Source organism: Orcinus orca, chromosome 6 (assembly GCF_937001465.1).
Source record: "Orcinus orca chromosome 6, mOrcOrc1.1, whole genome shotgun sequence".
NCBI classification, from domain to species: domain Eukaryota; kingdom Metazoa; phylum Chordata; class Mammalia; order Artiodactyla; family Delphinidae; genus Orcinus; species Orcinus orca.
The window spans coordinates 64,210,379-64,234,706 of NC_064564.1; the positions used below are offsets into that span (position 1 = coordinate 64,210,379).

Consider the following 24,328-nt stretch of genomic DNA (forward strand, 5'->3'; position numbering starts at 1 on the left):
CATTGATTTCAAAGCCTTCAGAAAAGAAAAAAGAAAATAAAAGGTGGAAATGTCCTGAACGTGATTACCAGATCAGGAGAGAAAGGAAAAGGGGTTGAAAAAGATTTTTTTTCCTAATACTCTTCAGGCTTGGAAGAACAAAAACAATAGGGATATGAAACAGCGTTACTCTCATGTGGGAGCATAGACCCCAATCTGACACACTTTGGTAGTACAGTAATGGATTCTTGGTGAAAAGATAGCAGCTCTTTGCAAGTCCTCAGCCACCCTCTCTCCTCTTATTTTATTTTCTTTAAAATATTTATCACTCTGAAATGATCTTATGTATTTTTTATCTCTTTTTCCCCACTACAGTATATTTTCCTTGAGATTAGGGACTGGTACCCATCTTGCTTATGATGTGCCACCAGAACTAATCATAGTTTTTGGCACTTAGTAGACATGCAGTAAATATTTGTAGGATGAGTGAATGAATGAAGGGATGAAAAAGTGATGAAGTCACTAAGTGGATTAACTCTCATACCTAAAGACACATTTTTGGCTAATAACTGGAGGATTTTAAGGTTAGAATTCATGTCTGTGCTGCCTTCTAACCATTAGTATTCTTGAATTTTGATAGGTATGGAGTTTACTTCCATAGACTTTTAATAAGTGGATAGTGACAATTCTTTTCTTTTTTTGGCTATGCCACGTGTCTTGTGGGATCCTAGTTCCCTGACCAGGGATTGAACCCGGGCCCTTGGCAGTGAAAGTGCGGAATCCCAACCACTGGACCGCCGGGGAATTCCCAACACTTCTTAAATAGACCTCTATTAATTTTTTAGGAGCACATAGAACTTCTGGTCAGTATAAACAAAGCTCCTCTCCCCCAAAATCAAAAGTTTCGAGTATTAGGTATTAGATTCTTGGATACTTTTCTATTGTGAACCATGGTTGCGGTGAGCTTTTTTTTTTATTATTCTGTTTATAATACCATAGACAGTCTCAAGTGGATTTTAAGAGCCAACTTACAATACAGCATACTTACAATAAGATCATTAAAATAGAAATGTAAGATTAAGTAATTTAGAGGGATAGAAAAGTAAGTACTGATTATCCCCAAAGAATAATATTGTTACTATGATTTAATGCTGAGTTTCCTTACAAAAGACAAAAAGGAAGCTTATTGTTGTATTATATGATTCTCAAGAGAGGCAAACTTAATTTTCCGATACTGAATTCTAAAATGAAGGTATTTCATGAGCTTTTTCTGAATAGTGGATTCACAGTTTGGACATAGTGTTTTGGGTCCCTTACAGGATCACCCAGTATACTCCGTACCAGCCAGAGGTATCTCAGGGGAGACTGGAGAGTTTACTCAATTACCAGACCATGGTGTGTGACATCACAGGCATGGACATGGCTAATGCATCCCTGCTGGATGAGGCCACCGCGGCTGCAGAGGCAATGCAGCTCTGCCACAGGTAAGAGGCCCAGCATGAGATTCCCTCAGGGGGAGGGACATCTTCCAGTCTCACAACTGCTGTGCAGGCGGGGGTTTCCCTGCTCCGGTCAGTGCCCAGTGACTTTGTCCCTCTTTCCCTCTCTCTCTCTCTTTCTCTTCCCCGCCCCCTCTTTCTGTCTATCACACACACACACATTTGTGTCTATGAGATATGTTGTATCAGTATCATTATACCAGTTAGTTGAGGTAACAAACAGATGTGAAATATAGTGCATTTAAAAAGCCACTGCTGTTTATTGTTTAACATTATGTAAGAAAGACGTTTTGCTCTGCACATACATGATGTTAAGTTCAGGGATGTTACAGCAACTCCGAGATAGTATCAAGGACCAATGCCCCTCTCTCTTTACCATCGTTAGTGCGAGGCTTTCATCCTGTAGACTGAAGAAAAACATACAACCTAAAAGTTGCAAGTTAAGTTTTATTTGGGGATCTTACTAAGGATGAGAGCCCTGGACACAGTCTCTCACACAGCTCTGAGGAACTGCTGAAGAGGTCAGGGAGGAGCCAGAACATGTAGGAGGTTTTTGCTGGGAAAAAACCATGCAGTTGAACATCAAAAGATTACTGCTAATCACAAAGAACAGACATCTCAGGTTAATGTTAGTGCTTTTCAATATACGGGAAGATGCAAGAGTTTGGGCTCATTGAAATTATTCCTTAGAAATGCATCTTAACTATCTTGGGCCAGTCTCCAAAGCAAATAATACTTCCTGTTTTTTTCCATCCTGAGTTCCTCTCAGGGTGCACCATCAGTGGGCAGCTGCAGTGGCTAATGGCTTGATCCTTGTAGAACTGGGATGGCGGGCAACATTTTTTGTTTACTGCAATGGCAGACAACAGTCCCGTCCACAGCCCTCCTGGTCACAAGATGACTGCTGGAGCTCTAGCCATGACGCCTGCATTCAGGAAGAAGTAAAGGGTACTTCTAGCGAAATAAGCTCTCTTTAAATAGTGTTTTGGAAGCCTCCACTCAACAATTTACTTATGCTTCATTGACCACCCCTACCTACAAGTGACCTGTGGAAATGCAGTTTTTTTCAGATGGGCACATTGCTGCCTCCTACATATTGGGGTTCTGTTACTATGGGTGACAGGGAGAATGGATATTGGGTAGGAACTAGCAATCTGCAATGTAATATGTAAATAAGCATCACCCTGTTTTATGAAGAATATTCTTCTCAGGTTGTATTTAATGTTTTATAGCTTTTCTTTTTCTATTTAACAATATTTTGTGAACATTTCCCCATTTCTTTAGTCAGCTTTCTAAACTGTGGCTTTTATTGGCTACATAGCAATATTCATTTGCATGGAAGTACCATAATTTATGTAACCTCACCTCTATTGTTATACATTGTTTATTCCCATTTTTCACTGTTATTAATGGTATTTTTGTGCATCTGTAGGATAGATCTTTGTCAGAAGTTCTGATTATTTCCTGAGGATGCATTTCTAGAAGTAGAATTGCTGGGTCATGGTTAACTTTGGTTAGTATTTAGTTGATAATCATTCTTCAGCTCCTCACCTTCTTTTGTTCATTGCCTCGAGAATACATTTGAGTTTACCTTCCCTCCAGGTAGAATTCTCATGTAGATGGTCATCTGGTAGGGAAATCTGCCCACATTGATGATGTGTCTGTCTGAGGTTTTGGGGGGCTGGCCCTAGTCGACTGACTGGGTTGACTGCAGTGGCTAATGGTTTGATCCTTGTGGAACTGGCGGGTAACATTCTTTGTTTACACTCTGAATGCCCATGTAAGTCTCTTTCTTGGCTTCCACAGACTTGAGGGGTGGTTAAATGGATTCTGGTACCAATTCCAGTCAGGGAGGGGGGTTCCTCTCACACCTGAAAACAAATGAACAAACATCTGCTGGTGTCCAACAACCCCCTCCAACTCAGGGTGCCATTCTCAAGTACAGGTTGTTACCTGTATTCAATCGACTGGAATTTTCATGACCCCCTCCTCAGAGCAGCGCACAGAACTCAGAGAAACATTTTACTTACTAGAACCAGTTTATTATCAAGGAACAGCCAGGCAGAAGGGATGCATAGGGCTGGGTATGTTGAAAGGGTCAGAGCTTCCATGCTCCCTCAGAGATCCCCATTCTTCCCAAATCTCATGTTCACCAGTCCAGAAGCTCTCCAAATCCTACCCTTTGGGTTTTTTATGGAGGCTTCACTACATAGACACGAGTGATTAAATCTTGGCCATTGGCAATTGATTCAGCCTCCAGCCCCTCTTCCTTCCCTGGAGCTCAGGGTGTAGAACTGAAAGTTCCAACCCTCTAATCACACGGTTGGCTCCTTTAGCAACCAGCCCTCATTCCTCTGTGGGATGCAAAAGTCACCTCATTAACATTACAAATGACACCTTGATCACTTTTCACACTTAGAAAATTCCAGTGGTTTTGGGGAGCTGTGAGCCAGGAACTGTGGACAAAGACCAAATATATATGAGAAATATATCTTGGTCATCTGAATGACCAAATATTTACTTCCTATAAATCACAGTGTTGCAGTTGTGAACCTCGAACTCACTGGGCAGATATGGAGACCTCTAAGTTCCAGGCCCTTCTGCTTCCCAAGCAGTCCCAGGGGTAGGTTCAGGCTCTTCTTCCTGTTATCTTAGGGACAGCAAGGGGGTGGGGGGGAGAATGCCGTTCCTAGTCTAAGCTTTTCACTTCTTTTCACCTTCTCGCTTCCTCATCCACCTTCTCGCTGCTCTCCCATCCCCCACCTCCATCCCCTTTTTCTGAGTAAAAGCTTTCATCTCACGCGCAGGCTCAGCGGCCATGGCTCACGGGCCTAGCCACTCCACGGCATGTGGGATCTTCCCGGGTCGGGGCACGAACCCGTGTCACCCCTGTCCCCTGCATCGGCAGGCGGACTCTCAACCACTGCGCCACCAGGGAAGCCCAGAAGCTGAGACCTTTTTTCTCTCCTGAGCTTAATAGTCACTGGGCAACGCACACTCTGCAAGTGCTGGATTTGCTTCCTCTCTCTTAATTCTCATACCTTCCATCCTGCATTTAATTTTACCCTTGAGAAGCAACCTTGTGTTTCTTATCTTTAGGAAATGTTTTCTTCAATAGCAGTGTTTTTGTTTCCATCCGAGGTCATTTAGGCTTAGATAGCTCTTCTCTCCAGAGTTATTTAGATATAGACTTTGAAAGGCTTTGTGTATTGGACAGTTAATTTTGTATCTCCCAACTCTACCTACTCTATTGAATTTATGCTTATTATAAGAATAATACCTGTTCATAGTGGAAAATTTCAAATAGTAGAGAAGGATATAATGACAAGTAAACCTTGCTGTTTCTCAGTCGCATTCCATTGAGAAACTTGCTGTTAACTGGTCGTGTGGATCTTCCTTTTTATACAATATACTTGTATCCTCCACTCATTTCTTTTTACCCAGATGCGCTTGTGATACACAAAATGTTCTGCATCCCCATCAGTTTTGTTTCCTGAAACTATGGACTGTTAGAGAACTTCCTGAATTTGGGTCTTAGACCCAACGCAGTTCCTTCCATAGCTGTGTGGCACCTGCACGTATCACAACCTATCTGAGTTCTTCTCCGCTTCCTTTGAATGAGGACACTCGGTTTAGATAATCTCTAAATGCTCCTTTGGCAATAAACTTCTCGGATGATTTTATCTAGAAGACTTAGTTTTTTGTTCCTACTCGCACCTAATCACTACCCTTTTCTTTCTTTTTCCTCATAGTATATATATATATATATTTAACATCTTCATTGGAGTATAATTGCTTTACAATGGTGTGTTAGTTTCTGCTTTATAACAAAGTGAATCAGTTATACATATACATATGTTCCCATATCTCTTCCCTCTTGCGTGTCCCTCCCACCCTCCCTATCCCACCCCTCTAGGTGGTCACAAAGGACCGAGCTGATCTCCCTGTGCTGTGCTGCTGCTTCCCACTAGCTATCTGTTTTCCGTTTGATAGTGTATATATGTCCATGCCTCTCTCTCACTTTGTCACAGCTCACCCTTCCCCCTCCCCATATCCTCAAGTCCGTTTTCTAGTAGGTCTGTGTCTTTATTCCCATCTTGCCCCTAGGTTCTTCATGACCTTTTTTTTTCTTAGATTCCATATATATATGTTAGCATACGGTATTTGTTTTTCTCTTTCTGACTTACTTTACTCTGTATGACAGACTCTAGGTCCATCCACCTCACTACAAATAACTCAATTTCGTTTCTTTTTATGGCTGAGTAATATTCCATTGTATATATGTGCCACATCTTCTTTACCTCATAGCATATTTTTAAAAATTTAAACCAGTTTAAGATTGATTTTGCTAAATGGGGTTAGAATGGGAATTGGATTTCAGTGAAATTCTAATCAGGAAATGTCACTATTAGTTATTAATGACTCATTATTTTTTATCCTATGCTCAGACTTTCCTTAAGTACCATCTTTGCTTTGCATTCTTAGACGATACTCTGATTTCTTTAATGTTCATGTTCGAATTGGGATTTTTCTTTTCAACAGACACAACAAGAGGAGGAAGTTTTTTGTTGACCCTCGTTGCCACTCACAGACAATAGCTGTCGTCCAGACTCGAGCCAAGTAATTAATTTTATTTGTATTTTGAACTCAGGGATAATATTATGCTCATCTCTGCTGTTTCTTCCTCTAATTTCCAAACTGACTGGAGTTGAACCTGGTTTAAGCTGGGGTTATTGAATTTTACTTTCCCTCCCACTTTCTTCCCATGACCTCACTGGTGAGTAAGATGTGTCAGAATTCAGGAAAAAATACACAGTGGATTTGGTCACCTTTGCTTTATATTTTACAAAAAGAGCACATTGTTTTGTGTTCTTTTTTACAAAAAAGAAAATTAATATTAAAATAGTTTCAACAGTGTTTTGAAAAGTTTGAAAAGCACAGGGTAAAAATGGAACTCTCACACAACTGTTCTGAATATATTCCTGCAAACATGGCCCATAGGGAATCCACATAATACCTAGTTTAGTATGATGTAGCTGAAAGCAGATTATATTTTTTAAGTGCTGTAATCAGATAAAACAGACACAGTACAACTACCGCATGTGGGTAGTGTTTATTTAGTTTCTCCTTGTAAAAGCCTTTCCCCCAATCCCATACCACCATTCCTTCAGAAGTGGTTTTCTGACATATGATAGGAATTAGATAGTTTCAGGAACCTAAGGAAGGTCTTCTTCCTTGTCTTACTGAGGTTTGCCACTCACCTAAGACCTATCCAAGGTCAAAGTGGCAATGGCTGTGTAGTTGCAGGTAGTGGTGGTTTAGCCCTAGGAAGGCATGTTTCTGCTCTTGTCTCAGGCACAGGTTCTGACAGGAAAGCGGGAGGGGAGGTGCTAACAGTGGCTGCAGGTGAGTTGGTGTGAAGCACAGTTACCACTGAAGGGCTGGGTGTGGGATGGGGGTGTGTGCGTGTTGGGATAGGGTAGGGGGTGGGGGCACTGAGGAAGGACACAGAATACGCATGCTCTAACGTGGAAAAGAAACTGTACATGATTTGACTTTCCCTGTAAACCAAAAGCATGGTGGTTCTTTGTCTTCTGTCTTTTCAGGTATGCCGGAGTCCTCATTGAGCTGAAGTTACCCCATGAAATGGACTTCAGTGGAAAAGATGTCAGTGGAGCGCTGTTCCAGTACCCAGACACCGAGGGGAAGGTGGAAGACTTCACGGAGCTCGTGGAGAGAGCCCATCAGGCTGGGGTAGGCAAACCTCTCCTTGTGGGGGGTCCATGGAGGTGTGTCTCAATTTTGAATTATTATTGTTACTCTTTTTAGCATGATTTTTAAAAAAAAGTTTGTTTAATTTCTTTTTGGCTGCGTTGGGGCTTCGTTGCTGCGCGCGGGCTTTCTCTAGCTGCGGTGAGCGGGAGCTACTCTTCGTTGCGGTGCAAGGGCTTCTCGTTGCGGTGGCTTCTCTTGTGCGGAGCACAGGCTGTAGGCATGCAGGCTTCAGTAGTTGTGGCTCGCCGGCTCTAGAGCACAGGCTCAGTAGTTGTGGTACACAGGCTTAGCTGCTCTGAGGCATATGGGATCTTCCTGGACCAGGGCTGAACCCATGTCCCCTGCATTGGCAGGCGGATTCTTAACCACTGCACCACCAGAGAAGCCCTATTATTGTTTCTCTTTTTGGTGTGTTTTAATTTCCACACCTTTATCACTTGGTAAGGTAAAACTGCCTCCTTCCAACCTCCTTTTTTCAAGTTTGTTTTCTTCACTGGTTCCTGGCACATAGTAGGCACTCAGTAAATATTTTAAATGAATGAATGAGTAAATAAATTTCACAGGATACGGAACCAACTCTGCCAGTCTGCCTATAATGGAGATAATTTGCTATCCTTCCAGTGGTCTCAGGGAAGGTCACAACCTTGTCCATTTTCTCTTGTTTCCTTTCTAGGGCTTGGCCTGCTGTGCTACTGACCTTCTAGCTCTGTGTATCCTGAGGCCTCCCGGAGAATTTGGGGTGGACGTTGCCCTGGGCAGCTCACAGAGATTTGGGGTGCCTCTGGGCTATGGCGGACCACATGCAGCCTTTTTTGCTGTCAGAGAAAGTTTGGTGAGGATGATGCCTGGAAGAATGGTGGGGGTAACAAGGTAAAGCAGCTCATGTTTCTTCCCTTTTATTGTGGTTATGGGTTTTCCTGCTCCTTCTCTTGATCACAAAAGTTGTTGATTTCTCTTTGAATTTAACTGGGCCATTTTGGGTTGAATTTAACTGGGCCATTTTGGGTCAATTAAGGAAATGTAAATATAGAGTCAGAAGAGAGAATGTATTTGGGGTATGAATGTTTGGGGTATCAATGCCCTACCTACTCCCCAACCCCATCCCAACACACACACACACACACACACACACACACACACACACACACACACACCCCATTATCCGATAGAATGTATTTGGGGTATGAATGTTTGGGGTATCAATGCCCTATCTACTCCCCAACCCCATCCCAACACACACACACACACACACACACACACACACACACACACACACACACCCCATTATCCCATAGAATGTATTTGGGGTATGAATGTTTGGGGTATCAATGCCCTACCTACTCCCCAACCCCATCCCAACACACACACACACACACACACACACACACACACACACACACACACACACACCATTATCCCATACCTGGCCTTTCTCAAATGCCACGTACCTCTTCTCGAATGCCATGAATTTGTGCATATTTGGAAAAGTATGTTTACAATTTATAGCATATTTGTATTGAAGTCATAGAAATGAATTTTAGATTGATGAAAGTCTTGAGAGACTGAATATTTTAAGTGTGTTTTATATCTAACTAGTTTCTTTCTCAAAAGTATTAACATGCCACATGGCTATGTAAAGACAAGTGCAATAAGAGATTACCATGCACACATTGGGTGTGACCTACATTATTTCCTAGAGGCCTGCCCTTTGGCCATTTGAGTAATTTCCAAATGTACTTCCTTGAGTGCTTCTCATTGATGAAAATCCTCGGGTTGAGAATTGAGATGAGTGCCATGATTATTACTGTGGAACTTTAGCATATTGTTTTTGACCTTTCATAAAGCTGGGCTATTAATGTAAGTGAAGAGTCTGAATTAGTGAATGATGTGCTAGTGATGAGAAGTTCTGAAATACTTACACTTTGTCACATGATGGCAAAAGGCACTTTGCTTTTTAATGTAAAAAATAATAGTTTCTTTAAGTATTCTTACATTTTCTTTCAATGATGTCTCTTCACCAGATGAGATGTGACAGAGGGTTTTCTAATTTAAAAGAGTTTCATATATCAGTTATCATCTTCTGATTTTTGTATTGAACTTCTTACCTTTCTGGAAAGTAGACCTGAGAGTTTGATGAAATAAAGGCTAAGACTGCTGAATCTTTGTGGTTATCTAGATTTTTAATTGTATTAAGAAAGGAGAAATTTTATTAGAGACAAATGTTAGGTTGTTAACATCCTTTATTTATAGCCATATAGTTGCTTTAGATTTCTAGTATAGAAATTCTGTTTCCTTTGTCAGGTATTTCCCTTTTCTCTGAGTCTGCCAAGAAGCTCAGAGTGAAGTTTAATCCTCAATCACCATCATTTTATTAGGCTGGGTGATTCCTGGAAAATTTTCTTTTAATGTTCCCAGCTTATTGTATATATCTCAGTGCCTCAAATCCTCAAAGTACAAACTGAAAATTAACAGTCCCCTTTAGAAGAAGATGGTTTGGAAATTGTTTCTTTATGGCCTTGCACCTAAGTAACTTTGCTGAATTCACTTAAAGGTGGGAAGGAAAGAAGCAGTTCTGTTTATGGCAACTCCTGGTGCTATAATGATCTGTACTAACCGGATGTTTTATTCTTGGTCCAGAGATGCCAGTGGAAAAGAAGTGTATCGTCTTGCTCTTCAAACCAGGGAGCAACACATCCGGAGAGACAAGGCTACCAGCAACATCTGTACAGCTCAGGTAGATCACATACCTGACCTGCTCACTGAATGTCTTGCAGTCTACAGCAATGAGCTACTTGTTCATTTACTGAGTTGTTGCTTCATTCATCCACTGAGCAGCGTGCACACCAAAAATGTCAAGATCTTGTTGGTAGAGAAGCCTTGTGGTCTTGTCAGAACGCCAATACAATGTATTTTACTGTGGTTCCATGTATGCACACCCTTCACCTGTTAGGGTCTCTGGCATTCTTGGCCACAGGGCAGGTCCATTATGGGTGGTGACTGGGGCACCTCCTCTTAGAGCTGAGATGGAGGCCCTCCAGGTTAGTGTGAGGAAGGCAAGGTGAAGGTGCTTGAGGTGACTGTACTGAGGGGATAGTCCAGATTGGCCAGCCGGTGGTGGCCATGGGATACTCTTACTGGGAACTCATAGAGACATTTCTGAAATGTATGGAATAAAAGAGGAGGAGTTACCTGAATGTTGCCCAATGTCTCAGGTTAGAGGGAGCAGAGTTTTCTGACATCCAGCCAGTTCCTAGGATCAGGTGGAGGACCACTCCTGAGCATATAATCCATTCTCGGTTCTCTTCCATTCGGGGTCAGGGAAAGGGAGAGATCTCACAGATACCCCAGTAGGCAGTGCAGTGTTCTTCCTCTCAGAGCATTGGCTCACAGCACCACCGCCAGCTTTTAGAAGGCCTCTCCAGGGAGGGAGTAGATGATAAGGTCTGCTTATAGTTTGCTCCATATCCATTGGTGGTTGAAATAGTTTCCTCAGTTGGTTTTCCTGTATTATTTTTTTTGTCTCAGGGAGGCGGCTGCTTTTCAGGGAAGAGCTCCTCTAGTATTGCAGGAAGAAGCCAGTTGTCACAAGCTTGTCCTCTATTGACAGCAAATTGATCTTTATGTGATGCCTTTACTTTCTGTAGTTTACCCTTCATTTGTTGAATTCCCTGCTTACATATCTTCCCTTCCTCTGCTGCTTTCTGCTCATGTTCTTCCAGAACGTGTCTTTCTGATCATAAGTGCACTAAGGGCTTTCTGCTTCAAGGTTTGAATTAATTTTCCAGGTTAACTTGGGCATTCTACAATAAGCAAAAGTTACATTCCTACTTCTTTTTTCCTTCCAGTTCATGGATAGCTGATATTTCATTATTTAACTTGGATCATAAGAGGTCTCTGTTTTTCAGCAACGAATAAAATGATGTTTGCCCTAGAGATAGTCATACCCTGTTTTCTCTGATTTTCATTTTCTTATTCTGGAGATTTTCTAACTCTCCATTGTCTATTTCATCTCACGTGTTTCTTCTCATAACTGGTTGCATGAAACAATTGCTTGTGACGCCAGTGTCATTTTCTTTGTAGGCCTATAATTATTCTCTTTTGTTCGGAGATGACTGATATTTTTTAAGCTGTTCCTTGAGCACTCTATGTCATTACTCCAGCCTTCTTCTTGTAGCACCTCTTCCATGTTCTTCTCAAGGCTGCCCCATTCCTCTTGAGTGTTGTAGGGTCCACACTGGACTTCTCTTAGTTTTGCATCACTGATGGTGCAGAAATTTTTTTTTTTTTTTTTTTTTTTGCATTACGCAGGCCTCTCACTGTTGTGGCCTCTCCCGTTGTGGAGCACAGGCTCCGGATGCGCAGGCTCAGCGGCCATGGCTCACGGGCCCAGCTGCTTCGCGGCATGTGGGATCCTTTTTTTTATACATACATACATATGTGAGAGGCTCAGAGACCCCACATACATGAGAGGTTAAAGGACAGAAAAGTAAATAAGGTTATACATGTCATCCTGGGCTAAGGAATAGGATAGGGGCCAGGTGCTTCCAAGCATGGGAGGGCCATTCACTGGATGATAAGAAGAAGAACAAGATGTTTGGTAATCAGTTGTTTGTTCTGCCATATAGATGGGACCACTTAGATAAAATTTATCTTTGGTAATAACTCCTTTTCTGGGAAAAGTCCTCAATTTAAATTCTTCTGGGCAGTTAAGGGAGGAGCAGTAGTTTCTCTTGAGCCCAGAAGGTCTCCATTGCCTGAACTCAAAATAATCCACGTGCTAAAGTGGCAGATCTTAGGGAGGCCTGTTTGGAACCCCTACAGTATCAGGAATCAATACTTCATTCTTTTTTATGGCTGAAGAATATCCCATTGTATGGATATATCATATTTTGTTAATCCATTCATCAATTGATGGGCATTTAGGTTGCTTCCACTTTGGGGTACTTTGAATAAGGCTGCTATGCACATTTGTGTATAAGTTTTTGTGGGGACATATATTTTCAGTTCTCTTGGGTATATTCCTAGAAATAGAATTTCTGGGTCATTGGTAACTCTATGTTGAACTATTTGAGGAACTTCCAGACTCTTTTCTGAAGTGGCTGCACCATTTTACATTCCCTCCACCAATATATGAGGGTTGTAATTTCTCCACATTTTCACCTGTGCTTGTTACTGTTCCTCTTTTTGGTTATAGCTGTCCTAGTGGGTGTGAAGTGATATCTCACTGTGGGATTGATTTGCAATTACCTAATAACTAATGATTTTGAGCATCCTTTCATGATTCACTTTTTTTAAAAAATAAATTTATTTTATTTATTTATTTTTGGCTGCGTTGGGTCTTCATTGCTGCACGTGGGCTTTCTCTAGTTGGGGCGAGCAGGGCTACTCTTTGTTGCAGCACACGGGCTTTTCATTGTGGTGGCTTCTCTTGTTGCGGAGCACGGGCTCTAGGTGCGTGGGCTTCAGTAGTTGTGGCACGTGGGCTCAGTAGTTGTGGCTTGCGGGCTCTAGAGCATGGGCTCAGTAGTTGTGGTGCACGGGCTTGTGGGATCTTGCTGGACCAGGGCTCAAACTCGTGTCCCCTGCATTGGCAGGCGGATTCTTAGCCACTGCACCACCAGGGAAGTCCCCATGACTCACTTTTGATTAAGTATCCTAATTATGTTGTTTGTCAGATTATCAAAGAAATTTGAATCTTCTTGGTCTCTCTGTTTCTCTGAACTTCCTTTGATACTCTAATGCCTTACCAGGATTTCTAAAAGTGACTTCGTACTTTTCATTAATTTGTTGGTCAGTTGGTTGATACAGTCTCCTGTTTGTAGAAAGAATGATCTCTAGTTTAAAAAGTGACATGAATCAACCTCCACAAAGCTTCTGTGATGGGAGGCCTCCAGAGCATTCTGTGAACATCAAGCCTGAGTTTTTATTCCCAGGCAGCATAGCCATGAGCCATGATACACTATATTATGGATGTTTTACTTCAGACATGCCCTCTCCATAGCTATAATGTGTTGTGGTTCTTCCGTATTTATTTCTAATTGTTATACAGAGTCCACAAGAGTGTCTATACCCTCTCTGGCACTTGGTCCAGGAAAGTCTACTGCAGTGTTCTCTGATGTCTTCTTTTCCTTATTTTCTTTATTGACTCTGATTTCACTGTCTGGCATTTTTGCAGTGATCCCAGAGAGATTCCTTCTAACAGCCTCACAGAGGAAATGTGTACCTAACAAAATAGATCTGATATTGCACATCATCCAACTTTAAAGCACTGTATTTCTTATCTGAGTAGTGTTTCTGTTCTGTAATGTGCCCCTTCCCACCTTGGGATGATTGAACATGAAGGTGGACCTTGAACTGCTGACCTAGTACATTAGGACAAAAGTCACTTTAGTGGGACTGGAAACTCATAGAAACCATGGTGCTGGACCAATGAGATGGGAGGGGCTGTGGGAGAATTGAATGGACTAAGCAGGTGATGAGGAGGCTGAGATTAGAGTTTGGGTCAGTTACCTAGGGTGATATTGCATGGTTAGAAGGCTGCTGGTTGGTAGGATATAGGGTGGAAAAGCAGGTGAGGGATAGGGCGAGAGAGAGGAGAGACAGGAGGTGGCCCTCCATGATTTTCCCCCACATTGGCCCTCATTTTGGTTTCTGACCCTTGCCATCCTTTTTTTATCCTCCTCCCTGACCCAAGATGCCATGACAGTGGTCCCTTCCTTGCTCCCTATACTGGATTCCATCCCTGAGTCTCTGAGAGATTCTAGTGCCATTCTTTCCTATTCTCTGTCACACTAGGATACACACTTCCCTGTAAATATTTTTGTGAAACTTCAATCAACGGTCAGGAGAGATATCTTTACTTGAGAAAGTGACCTTACTGTCAGCAGGGAATAAGCCAGTAGGTTTTGGTTTTCCCTTCCTAATATATCTCCTGCCAACTCATTTTGGTTTTATTCCCCTGCGTCCTGCATTTTCATCTTTGGTGGTCCTTTGCATAGATTCACCATTCACCTCTTGGTTGGCTGAAATTCAGTTTCTAGTGTTTTATTTAAGGCTTCAAGAGAATTATACTCCCTGACTTCTTGTGTGTTTGAAAATTTTTCTTGCTTTTATCCTTGAAGAACTGTATTATTGAGCATAAAATTCTTAGATCTCACCGTTTTCCCCTGAGGTCTTTGTTGTTCCACTATCTTCCAACATTAAGTATTGCATCTCCATGTCTGATGACAGCCTGATCTTCCCCTTTATGGTATGATTATGTTGCATGGATGGAGCGCCTTACTAATGGTCACATTCAAAGGTTTAGTATAGTGACGCTAGGGTGTCTTGGATGCTGTATTTACCCCTCAGATGGTTGGGCAGGTTATAAATGTTCTCCAGCTATCATAGAGAAGGCAGTGAGTCTGATCATTTTGCTTTGTACCTGCTTTTAGTTTTGGCATCTCAAGTCAGAACAACAGTCCCTCCCACTAATCATCTTCCTGATATCACATTGTTGAACATGATTCTTTAAAAGCTCTTTGTCGTTTTAGGCTCTCTTGGCGAATATGGCTGCAATGTTTGCAATCTACCATGGGTCCCACGGGCTGGAACATATTGCTAGGAGGGTACATAATGCCACTTTGATTTTGTCTGAAGGTGAGTCAGTTTTCTGTTTTAAAACTTTTGGTTATAACAAGACCGATACATGTGAGTAAATAAAATTGAAAACTCACTGCATGTCTAATACTACATGCAAAATTAAAAGTCAAATAAAAACCTAGGGATAATATTTTCAACATCTATGACAGACTGAGTGTTAATATATTTAATATAGTGAGCTCTTCCTCAGTCCCCCCACCCCATACACAAGAAGAATGAACACCCTGAGAGAAAACTGGACAAAGGACATTAAATGTAATTTTAAAAGAAAGTATACAAATGAACATATATAATTTCAACCTCACTATTAATCAAAGAAATGTAAATTGAAAGAAAAAAATAGTGTTTCTCTCATTACATTGGCAGAGATTAAAAAGAATCCTGATACTGGTATGACTTTTATGAAGGCACTTAAACAATCTGTGTCAAAAGCTTTTAAAATGCGCCTACAATTTGATACAGAAATTCTAGGAATATATCTAAAGGAAATAATCAGATAATGATGTAAAGGGTGTGCATTGAAACATTATTTACAATAGCACAATCTTGGAAACAGCCTAAACGTCCAATAATAAGTAATTAGTTAAATTATGGTACATAATTTAAGTTTGAATATTATATAGCCATTAAAAATAATGATAGGGGTTTTGATCTGTAGAAAAGCAAAATCTTCATGATACATTAAATTTTACACACACACCCTTCTAGAGGAATCTATACCAAGAAGTAACCACTAGTTATTTCTGGATGGTGATTATGGTGATTTTTTTCTCCATTTTTATATTATTTCACAACTTTCTGTAGCATAATAATAAACATTTACCTTTTTTTAAAAAAATAAATTTATTTATTTATTTTTGGCTGTGTTGGGTCTTCGTTGCTGCACGCAGGCTTTCTCTAGTTGCGGCGAGCAGGGGCTACTCTTTGCTGTGATGCACAGGCTTCTCATCGCGGTTGCTTTTCTTGTTGTGGAGCACGGGCTCTAGGTGCATGGGCTTCAGCAGTTGTGGCTCGCAGGCTCTAGAGTGCAGGCTCAGTAGTTGTGGTGCAGGGGCTTAGTTGCCCCGTGGCATGTGGGATCATCCCGGACCAGGGCTTGAACCTGTATCTCCTGCATTGGCAGGTGGATTCTTAACCACTGTACCACCAGGGAAGTCCTACTTTTTTTAAAAAAAGCACCGACCAAAACACTGGGTACGCTTCTGTGAAGCGTCAGTGGCAGAGGGCCTGGTTTCTACATAGAGACCGGTGGCTATCCTATCTTGTCTAGGTCTCAAGAGAGCAGGACACCAACTCCAGCATGACTTGTTCTTTGACACTTTGAAGATTCAGTGTGGCTGCTCAGTGAAGGAGGTCTTGGGCAGGGCTGCTCAGCGGCAAATAAATATTCGGCTGTTTGAGGATCACACAGTAAGTCAGACTTTCAGTTTCGTTTGTTTGTTTGTTGTACAAATTCTATAAATTTTTATGACTTTTCTCATTAAAATTTCTCTTTATTTAAAAAAAATCAGTATTGGACCTTTGGGCACAATTTCTTTGTAAACAATTTTCATTTCCAGTTTGGAACATTGTGGCCTTTTAAATGATAATCCATTGTCAGCTTTTCTTAACATGTTGTGTTTTCATATATGGGACTCTTAGGCTCATATTTTGCTCATAATACTCCTTCGTTCACAATATGACTGTTCAAGGTAAAGGCAGTGATAAGTGATATGATAAGGTAAGTTAAGGGAAGAAAAAAGTGAGCATATCTAGTACCAAAAGGAGTGCCCTGCAGCCATCTGGACTCTTTTAGAGTCCAGAAGTGGCTGTAAAACGCTCAATCTTTTGACATTTGGGACTGGTCTAGCCTACTTTGCCCAAGGGCCAACTTGGACATAATGATAGCCTGTTATTTTAGAACAACTGAGAGTTTTGTCCAGCACTTTCTCCCCTTTGACCTCTCTTGGAGTTTCTGCACTGATCTTGGCATTTCGAGCTGATGTTTCCCCTTTCATTTTCGTTTCTATAGCTTGGTATTTCTCTTGATGAAACAGTCAATGAAAAAGATCTGGATGACTTGTTGTGGATCTTCGGCTGTGAGTCATCTGCAGTAAGTAAATCAAAATTCACATTCCTCATAATGACTATTTGAGGAGGTGTCACAGATGGCTTTGCCTCTTATGGGCCTGAGTGTGAGTGTGAGGGGGCGCAGGAATGACATAAGGTGGCCTACGTTAAAATTATGCCACCGATTGTCCCTTGCTACTGTGACTGCTGATAGTTAGAGGTCACTGCCGTGGGCCCTAGCCAGGACTGAGCTGCAAGGCTAGTTGGAAGGATTGTTAATGGTGTTTAACTGAAACTATTCCTAATACAAAGATTCATGGCATAGGCATCTTGGTTATGTTGATTCTGGGAAAACTGACCTAATATGTGCCAGGTCTTATGCTGTGCCCTGAGGCTAGTGGTAAATCAGACATACTTCCCGCCCTTTTGGAGCTTATAGTCTAATGAGGATCCAAACAGGCAAAAGACTGCAATCCAGATGATGTCCTATGATGGGCACTGTCCAAAGATGCTCTCTGAGCACAGAGTGGAGGGGGCTTCTCACCAGCACTTGGAAGAAACTGTCCTAAGCTGAGACCTGAGAGATGAGTAGGAGCTATCCAGACACAGTTGAGAAGAAGGAGGATGGGGCCAGAGGTGTTCCAGACACTGGGAAAAGCAGCCACAAAGGCTAGCAGGAGAGAGGTTATATGAGAACTAGAAACAGTTTAGTGAGACTGAGTTGGTTTCTAAAATGATGAAATAGCAGGGACATGTGAGCAGGAGAGTCTGTGGGATGGAAGAGAGACGTCAGCTACCTAGACCTGTGGCAAGGTGTTCATCAGAGCACTCTACAAGGCCTGGAGCATAGGAGCCACTTAATAAATATCTGTTAAATGAATCAATGGAAGGAGACAGAAATAGGCGCCAGAGTGTTGATCAGGGCTGTCCTGGTTGTCTGAGTCCTCTTTGAGAGATGACTTCAGTATCAGATAACAAATGTAAATCGTCAAAAAAGGATTATACTGTTCTCTTTTAATCTTTAATTAATAAACAAGGCTGAATAATATCTTCCCTCTAGAACTCTGCAGTAAATTTAATCACAGATATTTGTTCCATGCATTTGAAGAATATTTACAGAGCAACCACTGAGGGCTCTCATACTACCGGCCTGGAGCAGAATGAGGAGCAAGCCATGTATTTCATTATATATTCTGGATATTAAATGCTTATCAGATATATGATTTGCAAATATTTCCCCAATTCTGTGGGTTATCTGTTAATTCTCTTGATAGTGTCCCTTTTTTTAATTAAAAAAATTTTTTTTGATAGTGTTCCTTAATGCACAAAAGTGCACTGTATTTTTTCTTGTGTTGCTCATGCTTTTGGTGTCATATTTAAGACACCATTGCCAAATCCAAGGTCAGGCAGATTTGCCCCTATACTTTCTTCTAAGAGTTTTAGCTTGTAAATTTAGGTCCTTAATCCATTTTTTTAAAAAAAATAAATTTATTTATTTGTTTTTGGCTGCGTTGGGTCTTCATTGCTGCACGCGGGCTTTCTCTAGTTGCAGCGAGCAGGGGCTACTCTTCGTTGCGGTGCGCGGGCTTCTCATTGTGGTGGCTTCTCTTGTTGTGGAGCAGAGGCTCTAGGCACGAGGGCTTCCATAGTTGTGGCACATGGGCTCAGTAGTTGTGGGACACGGGCTTAGTTGCTCCATGGCATGTGGGATCTTCCCGGACCAGGGCTTGAACCCGTGTCCCCTGCATTGGCAGGCGGATTCTTAACCACTGCGCCACCAAGGAAGTCCCCTTAATCCATTTTGAATTAGTTTTTGTATATTTTATAAGATAAGGATCCAACTTCATTCTTTTGCATGTGTATATCAAGTTTTCTCAGCACCATTGTTGAAGAGACTGTCCTTTCTCCCACTGAATGGTCTTGGCACTTGTATTTTATTAGAATTGTTCTCCAAGATAAAAGAGCAATGTCAAGTGAGAATCTTTACTTGAGTGTTATCATGGTCGTCACTTTTTAGATAGCCCTTTAAAATAGTTTACTGGAACTTGCTTCATTATTCAAGGAACATGCAGGGGATTTCAACTTTTTTTTCTTTGGCAGTAAAAATTGTTCACTTTTCTTTGCTCACTGTGGCTAAGTTCCACAGAACTTAAAAACAGTGTTTTGGAGAATTGCCACAATGCGTGACCCCTGACATCTGTCACTGCACTGTGCCAGATATCCCTGGGGTGGATGGTCAGGGAGGTGGGAGGTTGGATGGTAGGGAATTTCTGGTGCTCTGTCAGAATACACGCTGAATGGAAAGCCTTCTTCACATGTGGTTCCAGGCATGCTTCCTGCCCTTCAGTTTCTGTGGTCTCTCCATGCAGGAGCTGGTTGCTGAAAGCATGGGTGAGGAACAGAGAGGTATTCTAGGGACTGCCTTCAAGAGAACTAGTCCATTCCTCACACATCAGGTGTTCAACAGGTTTGTGTAGTTTGTGTGACTTCTGCATTGTGTGCTGTGGCTTGGGAGCACGGTAGAGAGTGGCTTCTACTATGGCATTCTGACTATGACATGGCCTGGTTTATTGTGGCTCAGCCTGACCCACTACTAAATCCCAATTCTTACCCGGGCGAAGCACACCTTATTTCCTGGTGGCTGTGCTCCCTTGACACTATAACCCCTAATTCTACTCTCAAGAAGATGGGAGTTTCAATGCATAGTCGCCAGGCTGAAGATCATACCCAGGAACTCAACATCCTCTTCTTTCCAACTCTTCCTCTCAGGCCCACAGGTGGCTTCTTGTCCTAGGGCATCCTCTGAGCTTCATGGGGGGTACACGCCCTTCCCTCTGATGCTTTGTTGGCATGTTGTCCATGGCCTAATTTGATCTGTATGTTGAAGGTAGATCTCAGTGTGTCTTACCTCTTAGAAGGATGTGTATGGGCTCTTACCTAACTATATTGGCCTAAACCATGTGTTTTATGTTCACAGCTATCACTCAGAAACAAATATTGTCCGATATATGAAGAGATTGGAAAACAAAGACATTTCCCTTGTTCATAGCATGATTCCGCTGGTAATTATGGCCTTTATTTCCACTTCCCACCCCACCCTGAACCCACCTCTTTGGGTCACATCTAATAGGCTGCAAGAGGGATGAATGGGTGACCATTTGGGGAGACGGGAGGGCCGATCAGATACACCATAGGATATCACTAACGTAATACACTTTGGCTGTGCTTCTTCAAGGGGTCCTGTACCATGAAGCTCAACAGTTCATCTGAACTCACAGTAAGTAGGTCACTTCTGTTAAAAGGGAACTTAGCAGAGGCAGTGTCTTGGCTTATACATAAGCAGATAACTAGAGAAAGCTGCTCCTGGGACCGTGGTTTAACAACTGCTTTAGTAATCCTTTACCTTGCTCTTCAACAGCCTCGGCAGAAACCCTAACTTTATCACAACCTGATCATTTAGATTTATGGGTGAAATTATTTTTAAATATTAAAATCATTAAACATGTAGTGTTTATGTCTTCCTATCTTCCCCAACTCCCCCCACCACCCTTTTAAACCTGCCACGTTGAAAGCTTTTATCAGTTTGTAGTTGTTAAGCTCAGATAGAATTAAGAACCGTAAGCCTTCTTTCTAGAAATCCTTCCCCAGTGCCAGGAAGGTAGAGATTTGAGGTTTTAATTTGTTTCTTGTATCAACAGAAGATTTGTGTCCCCTGCTATGGTGTTTGGTAAGTATCTCTACTAGGCTAGGATGTTTCTTTTTTTTCCATAGGATTAGTCTGATATGACAAATCACATCAGGCAAAGAAAATCATTTTATATTCTAATAGGAGGATTTTCCCCGTTTGCTTTTATGTTGGTGTTTTGTTCTGCTTCATGAAGAAAGAATGATATATGTGCTATGTAAGAGTTTGAATAAACCATACCTGAAACAACTCATTGGGTTTCATGGATATAAATCTGTTCAGGGGCCTTTTTGTTCCTGAAAAAATAGGAAATGGTTATACTTTTGTATAAGTTCCCTTTCTGGGCCTCTGTGACCCACTTGTAAGATGAAGACAGTAATAGTACTTACCCCATAAGATTGTGGTAAGAGTTAAATGAATGAATGTAAAGTGCTTAGAACAGTGCCTGGCACATAGTAAGCACTCTTTGTGTTAGCTGTTGCTATCATCATCATCATTATTAAAGTTAGTCTTGTTATTACTATTACAATATGTACATATGTGTATGTTTCCTCCCTTCTTGCTCTTCAGCCTATCACATGGAAAGAATTTGCAAACATACACCCCTTTGTGCCTCTGGACCAAGCTCAAGGGTACCAGCAGCTTTTTCGAGAACTTGAGAAGGATTTGTGTGAACTCACGGGCTATGACCGAATCTCTTTCCAGCCTAACAGGTAAGGGGATTTCTTCTTCTGTCTTTTCAGTCATCTCTTGTAGTATAATACCCACTGGGATGGATGACTAGAAGGTCCAAAGTGGCCTCATTCACATAACTGGGAAGGTAGTGATGGCTGTTGTCTGGGAGCTCAGTTAAGGGTGTTGACCTGGGCCTTGGTTCTTCCCCATGTGGACCTCTCCAGTGGTTGCTTGAGCTCCCTCACAGAATTGGGTCTGGGCTCAAAGTGGAGTGTTCCAAGAAGGACGTGGACGCTGTAAACTTCTTAAGGCTCAGCCTCTGGAGTTACACAACATCACTTCCAGAGCATTCTATCTGTCACAGCAAATTTCAGGGCCAGCCCAGATTGAACGTGGGAAGGGGACAACACGTGGGTGTGAATGTCAAGAGTCCTGGTTCATTGCAGACCATCTTTGGAAGCTAGTTACTACATCCATCTTATAGTGTAAGAATCAGAATCGAGCACACGTGTTAACTCCTTATAAGCAGTAATGCCTCAATCTAGTAAGGCCAGGAGAGTCCGGATCCTAGTTTGTTCTGTCACTAACTTTGAAAGTTCCCTTCCTCTTTTCTGTCCTCGGTCTCTGTCTGTAAAGTAAAAACATTTGAGCAACAGTGATTTTCAAAAGCAAAGGGCTCTTGTGGCATCTCCTGGGTACTTGTTAAAAAAATATAAATTCCTGGGCCCCACTTTAGAAGTACTAATCTCCAGGGGTTGGGACTAAAAGTCTTTGTTTTTAAGAAGCAACCAAGTGATTCTGATGTAGTATAGTCAACCTGGATCCACTGGATTTGTGATTGTCTGTCTTCATGGGAATAGATAGACAGACAGACAGACATGTCATCAACATGTGAATTAACATCTGGGGATACCTTCAGAGGAGGAGTCTGGTATCTGCCCCGAGGTTCTCTACCTCCCACTGCTCAGTGTGGTTCTCCACCAGCAGTCTCAGCATTGGCAGCACTTAGAAGCTTGATAGAAATGCCAGATTTCTATTTCAAGATACAAAAATCAAAGGATTTTAAAAACTGAGACATTTATTGTCTCATTTTCTGAGACAGAAAGTAATCAGATCTTAATCAGTTACTATCAAGCCCTACCTCCTGTTTGGAAACATAGGTAACACAGCAAAGCCATACACTTTGTGAAAACAATATACCCCATACAGTACAAACCCTTTAGGAAGAGGGCATGTGACAGATGAAAGGACACAGAGCTTTTTTAATATTAGTCTCTCAAACTCTCATTTCATAAATAGGGAGGAATTGACGTTTATGAAAGTCAGGCTGTAGTATACCTTCATTAAAATGTCATCATGCAGCTTTGCTTTTTTTTTTTTAATTAAGGGAGGAACCTGAGTAAATTAACCTGAGGCAATACCTTAATTAAGTGTTGACAATGAAGAAACTGCCCTCTAGTGATGGAATATGGTCACATCTTCTGTATTGTACTGGAGAGCAATTTTTCAAGACCATTTTAAAGTCATTAGCTCTTTTTTTTTTTTTTAAAGTCATTAGCTCTTGCAGTAAATTGAGGTCCCAGGCAGGGTCTCCAGAAGACTGACTGAAGGATGAGGAAGCTCTCCTTCCCATAAAGCAGTGGTTCCCAGGCCTGGAAATTAGACTCACATGGTGAGTCTATAAGAAATCCTGATGTCCAGATCACAATCCCAGATAGAATAATAATCTCTATGGGGAAAGACTAGGGTGAGGGAAGGATGCAGGCATGGGTATATCTTTAAAGCTCCCCAGGTAATTCCAGTTTGCAGCCAAGGTTGAAAACCATCATCTTAGAAGTTTCTTTGTTCTCCTCAGTTTACCTAATGCTCTTTCTCTGTCTTACTCTCCTCATTTGTATGATTGTCAGCAAGACTGCATTCTCTATCCCAGTCTTGGAGGAGGGAAAGAAATATTTATCATTTTGTAGCTCCTGGCAGTGATGCCTTCCACAGCTGCAGAGATTCCCAGATATACCACCCATTTCCAAGAGCTGACTTGAGTGTTACAGAGGCTGTGTTGAGGCTTAGTAGAGGGATATTTCTGGTCCTGAGCAGAGGCTGCCATGACAGATAGGGAAATACCTTACTCTTTGTTGGGAAAATACAGGGGCTATGCTTCCAGTGAGTAAGGAAATTTGATGTCTAAATTGGGAAAAGAGGAAGGGATGCACCACATATTCTATGTGAGTGACTTTAGTTTTAGCTCTTCATAACCTCCATCTTGGTTTATTTGTGGTAATCTTTTTCTCCATAGGTGGATTATAAATCCCAGGTCTTATAATTCTATATTCCAGGTCTCAGAGTCAGTCTACTACAGGGCTAACTACTTCCTGGTTAATTAGTCATGATTTACTGCTGGCTAGTGTCCACTGAAATCTAAGGGACCAATGTAGGCTTTATAGTTATTGGAAGAAGAAACACAAGTTTTCTTGACTACTCTGCACAGAAAAAGAATTTAGTGTACCATGTCAGCCACTGAAGTTATACTCATAAAATAGAGGGTGTAGGGCTTCCCTGGTGGCACAGTGGTTGAGAGTCCGCCTGCCGATGCAGGGGACACGGGTTGGTGCCCCAGTCCAGGAAGATCCCATGTGCCGCGGAGCGGCTGGGCCCGTGAGCCATGGCCGCTGAGCCTGCGTGTCTGGAGCCTATTGCTCCGCAATGGGAGAGGCCACAACAGTGAGAGGCCTGCGTACCACAAAAAAAAAAAAAAAAAAATAGAGGGTGTAGTAACCTCTTTTATCAAGGGACCATTTCCTGGTGTTTTTATTTATACCTGAAGAGTTGGAATTGGTCAGTGTGTCTATAGAGTTCTAGAGTCCAGTCACCAAAACTTTGGAATCTATATTTCCCTTCCTTTTTTGTTACTGCATGGTATTTTAAAAGATAACTATGGCATAATTTTTAGGAAGTAGCATTAGTAATATTCTATAACTTAATTTTTTATTGTGGTAAAATATACATAATATAAAATTTACTTTTTTAA

General features: G+C 41.7%; 1 protein-coding gene across 2 annotated transcripts in view; it reads left to right on the forward strand.

Annotated features, from left to right (window-relative positions):
* The window catches only part of GLDC (glycine decarboxylase), a 99,185-nt gene that overhangs the window by 26,601 nt on the left and 48,256 nt on the right, over window positions 1-24,328 (forward strand). For both annotated transcript variants that reach the window (XM_004279121.3, XM_033404417.2), the window contains exons 4-15: window positions 1,299-1,463; window positions 6,021-6,098; window positions 7,085-7,232; window positions 7,927-8,123; window positions 9,891-9,987; window positions 14,786-14,891; window positions 16,165-16,304; window positions 16,906-16,986; window positions 19,313-19,410; window positions 19,921-20,005; window positions 20,179-20,220; window positions 21,199-21,341. In XM_004279121.3, coding sequence (XP_004279169.1) covers window positions 1,299-1,463; window positions 6,021-6,098; window positions 7,085-7,232; window positions 7,927-8,123; window positions 9,891-9,987; window positions 14,786-14,891; window positions 16,165-16,304; window positions 16,906-16,986; window positions 19,313-19,410; window positions 19,921-20,005; window positions 20,179-20,220; window positions 21,199-21,341 — 1,380 coding nt within the window. The remainder of the gene's footprint in view (window positions 1-1,298; window positions 1,464-6,020; window positions 6,099-7,084; window positions 7,233-7,926; window positions 8,124-9,890; window positions 9,988-14,785; window positions 14,892-16,164; window positions 16,305-16,905; window positions 16,987-19,312; window positions 19,411-19,920; window positions 20,006-20,178; window positions 20,221-21,198; window positions 21,342-24,328) is intronic.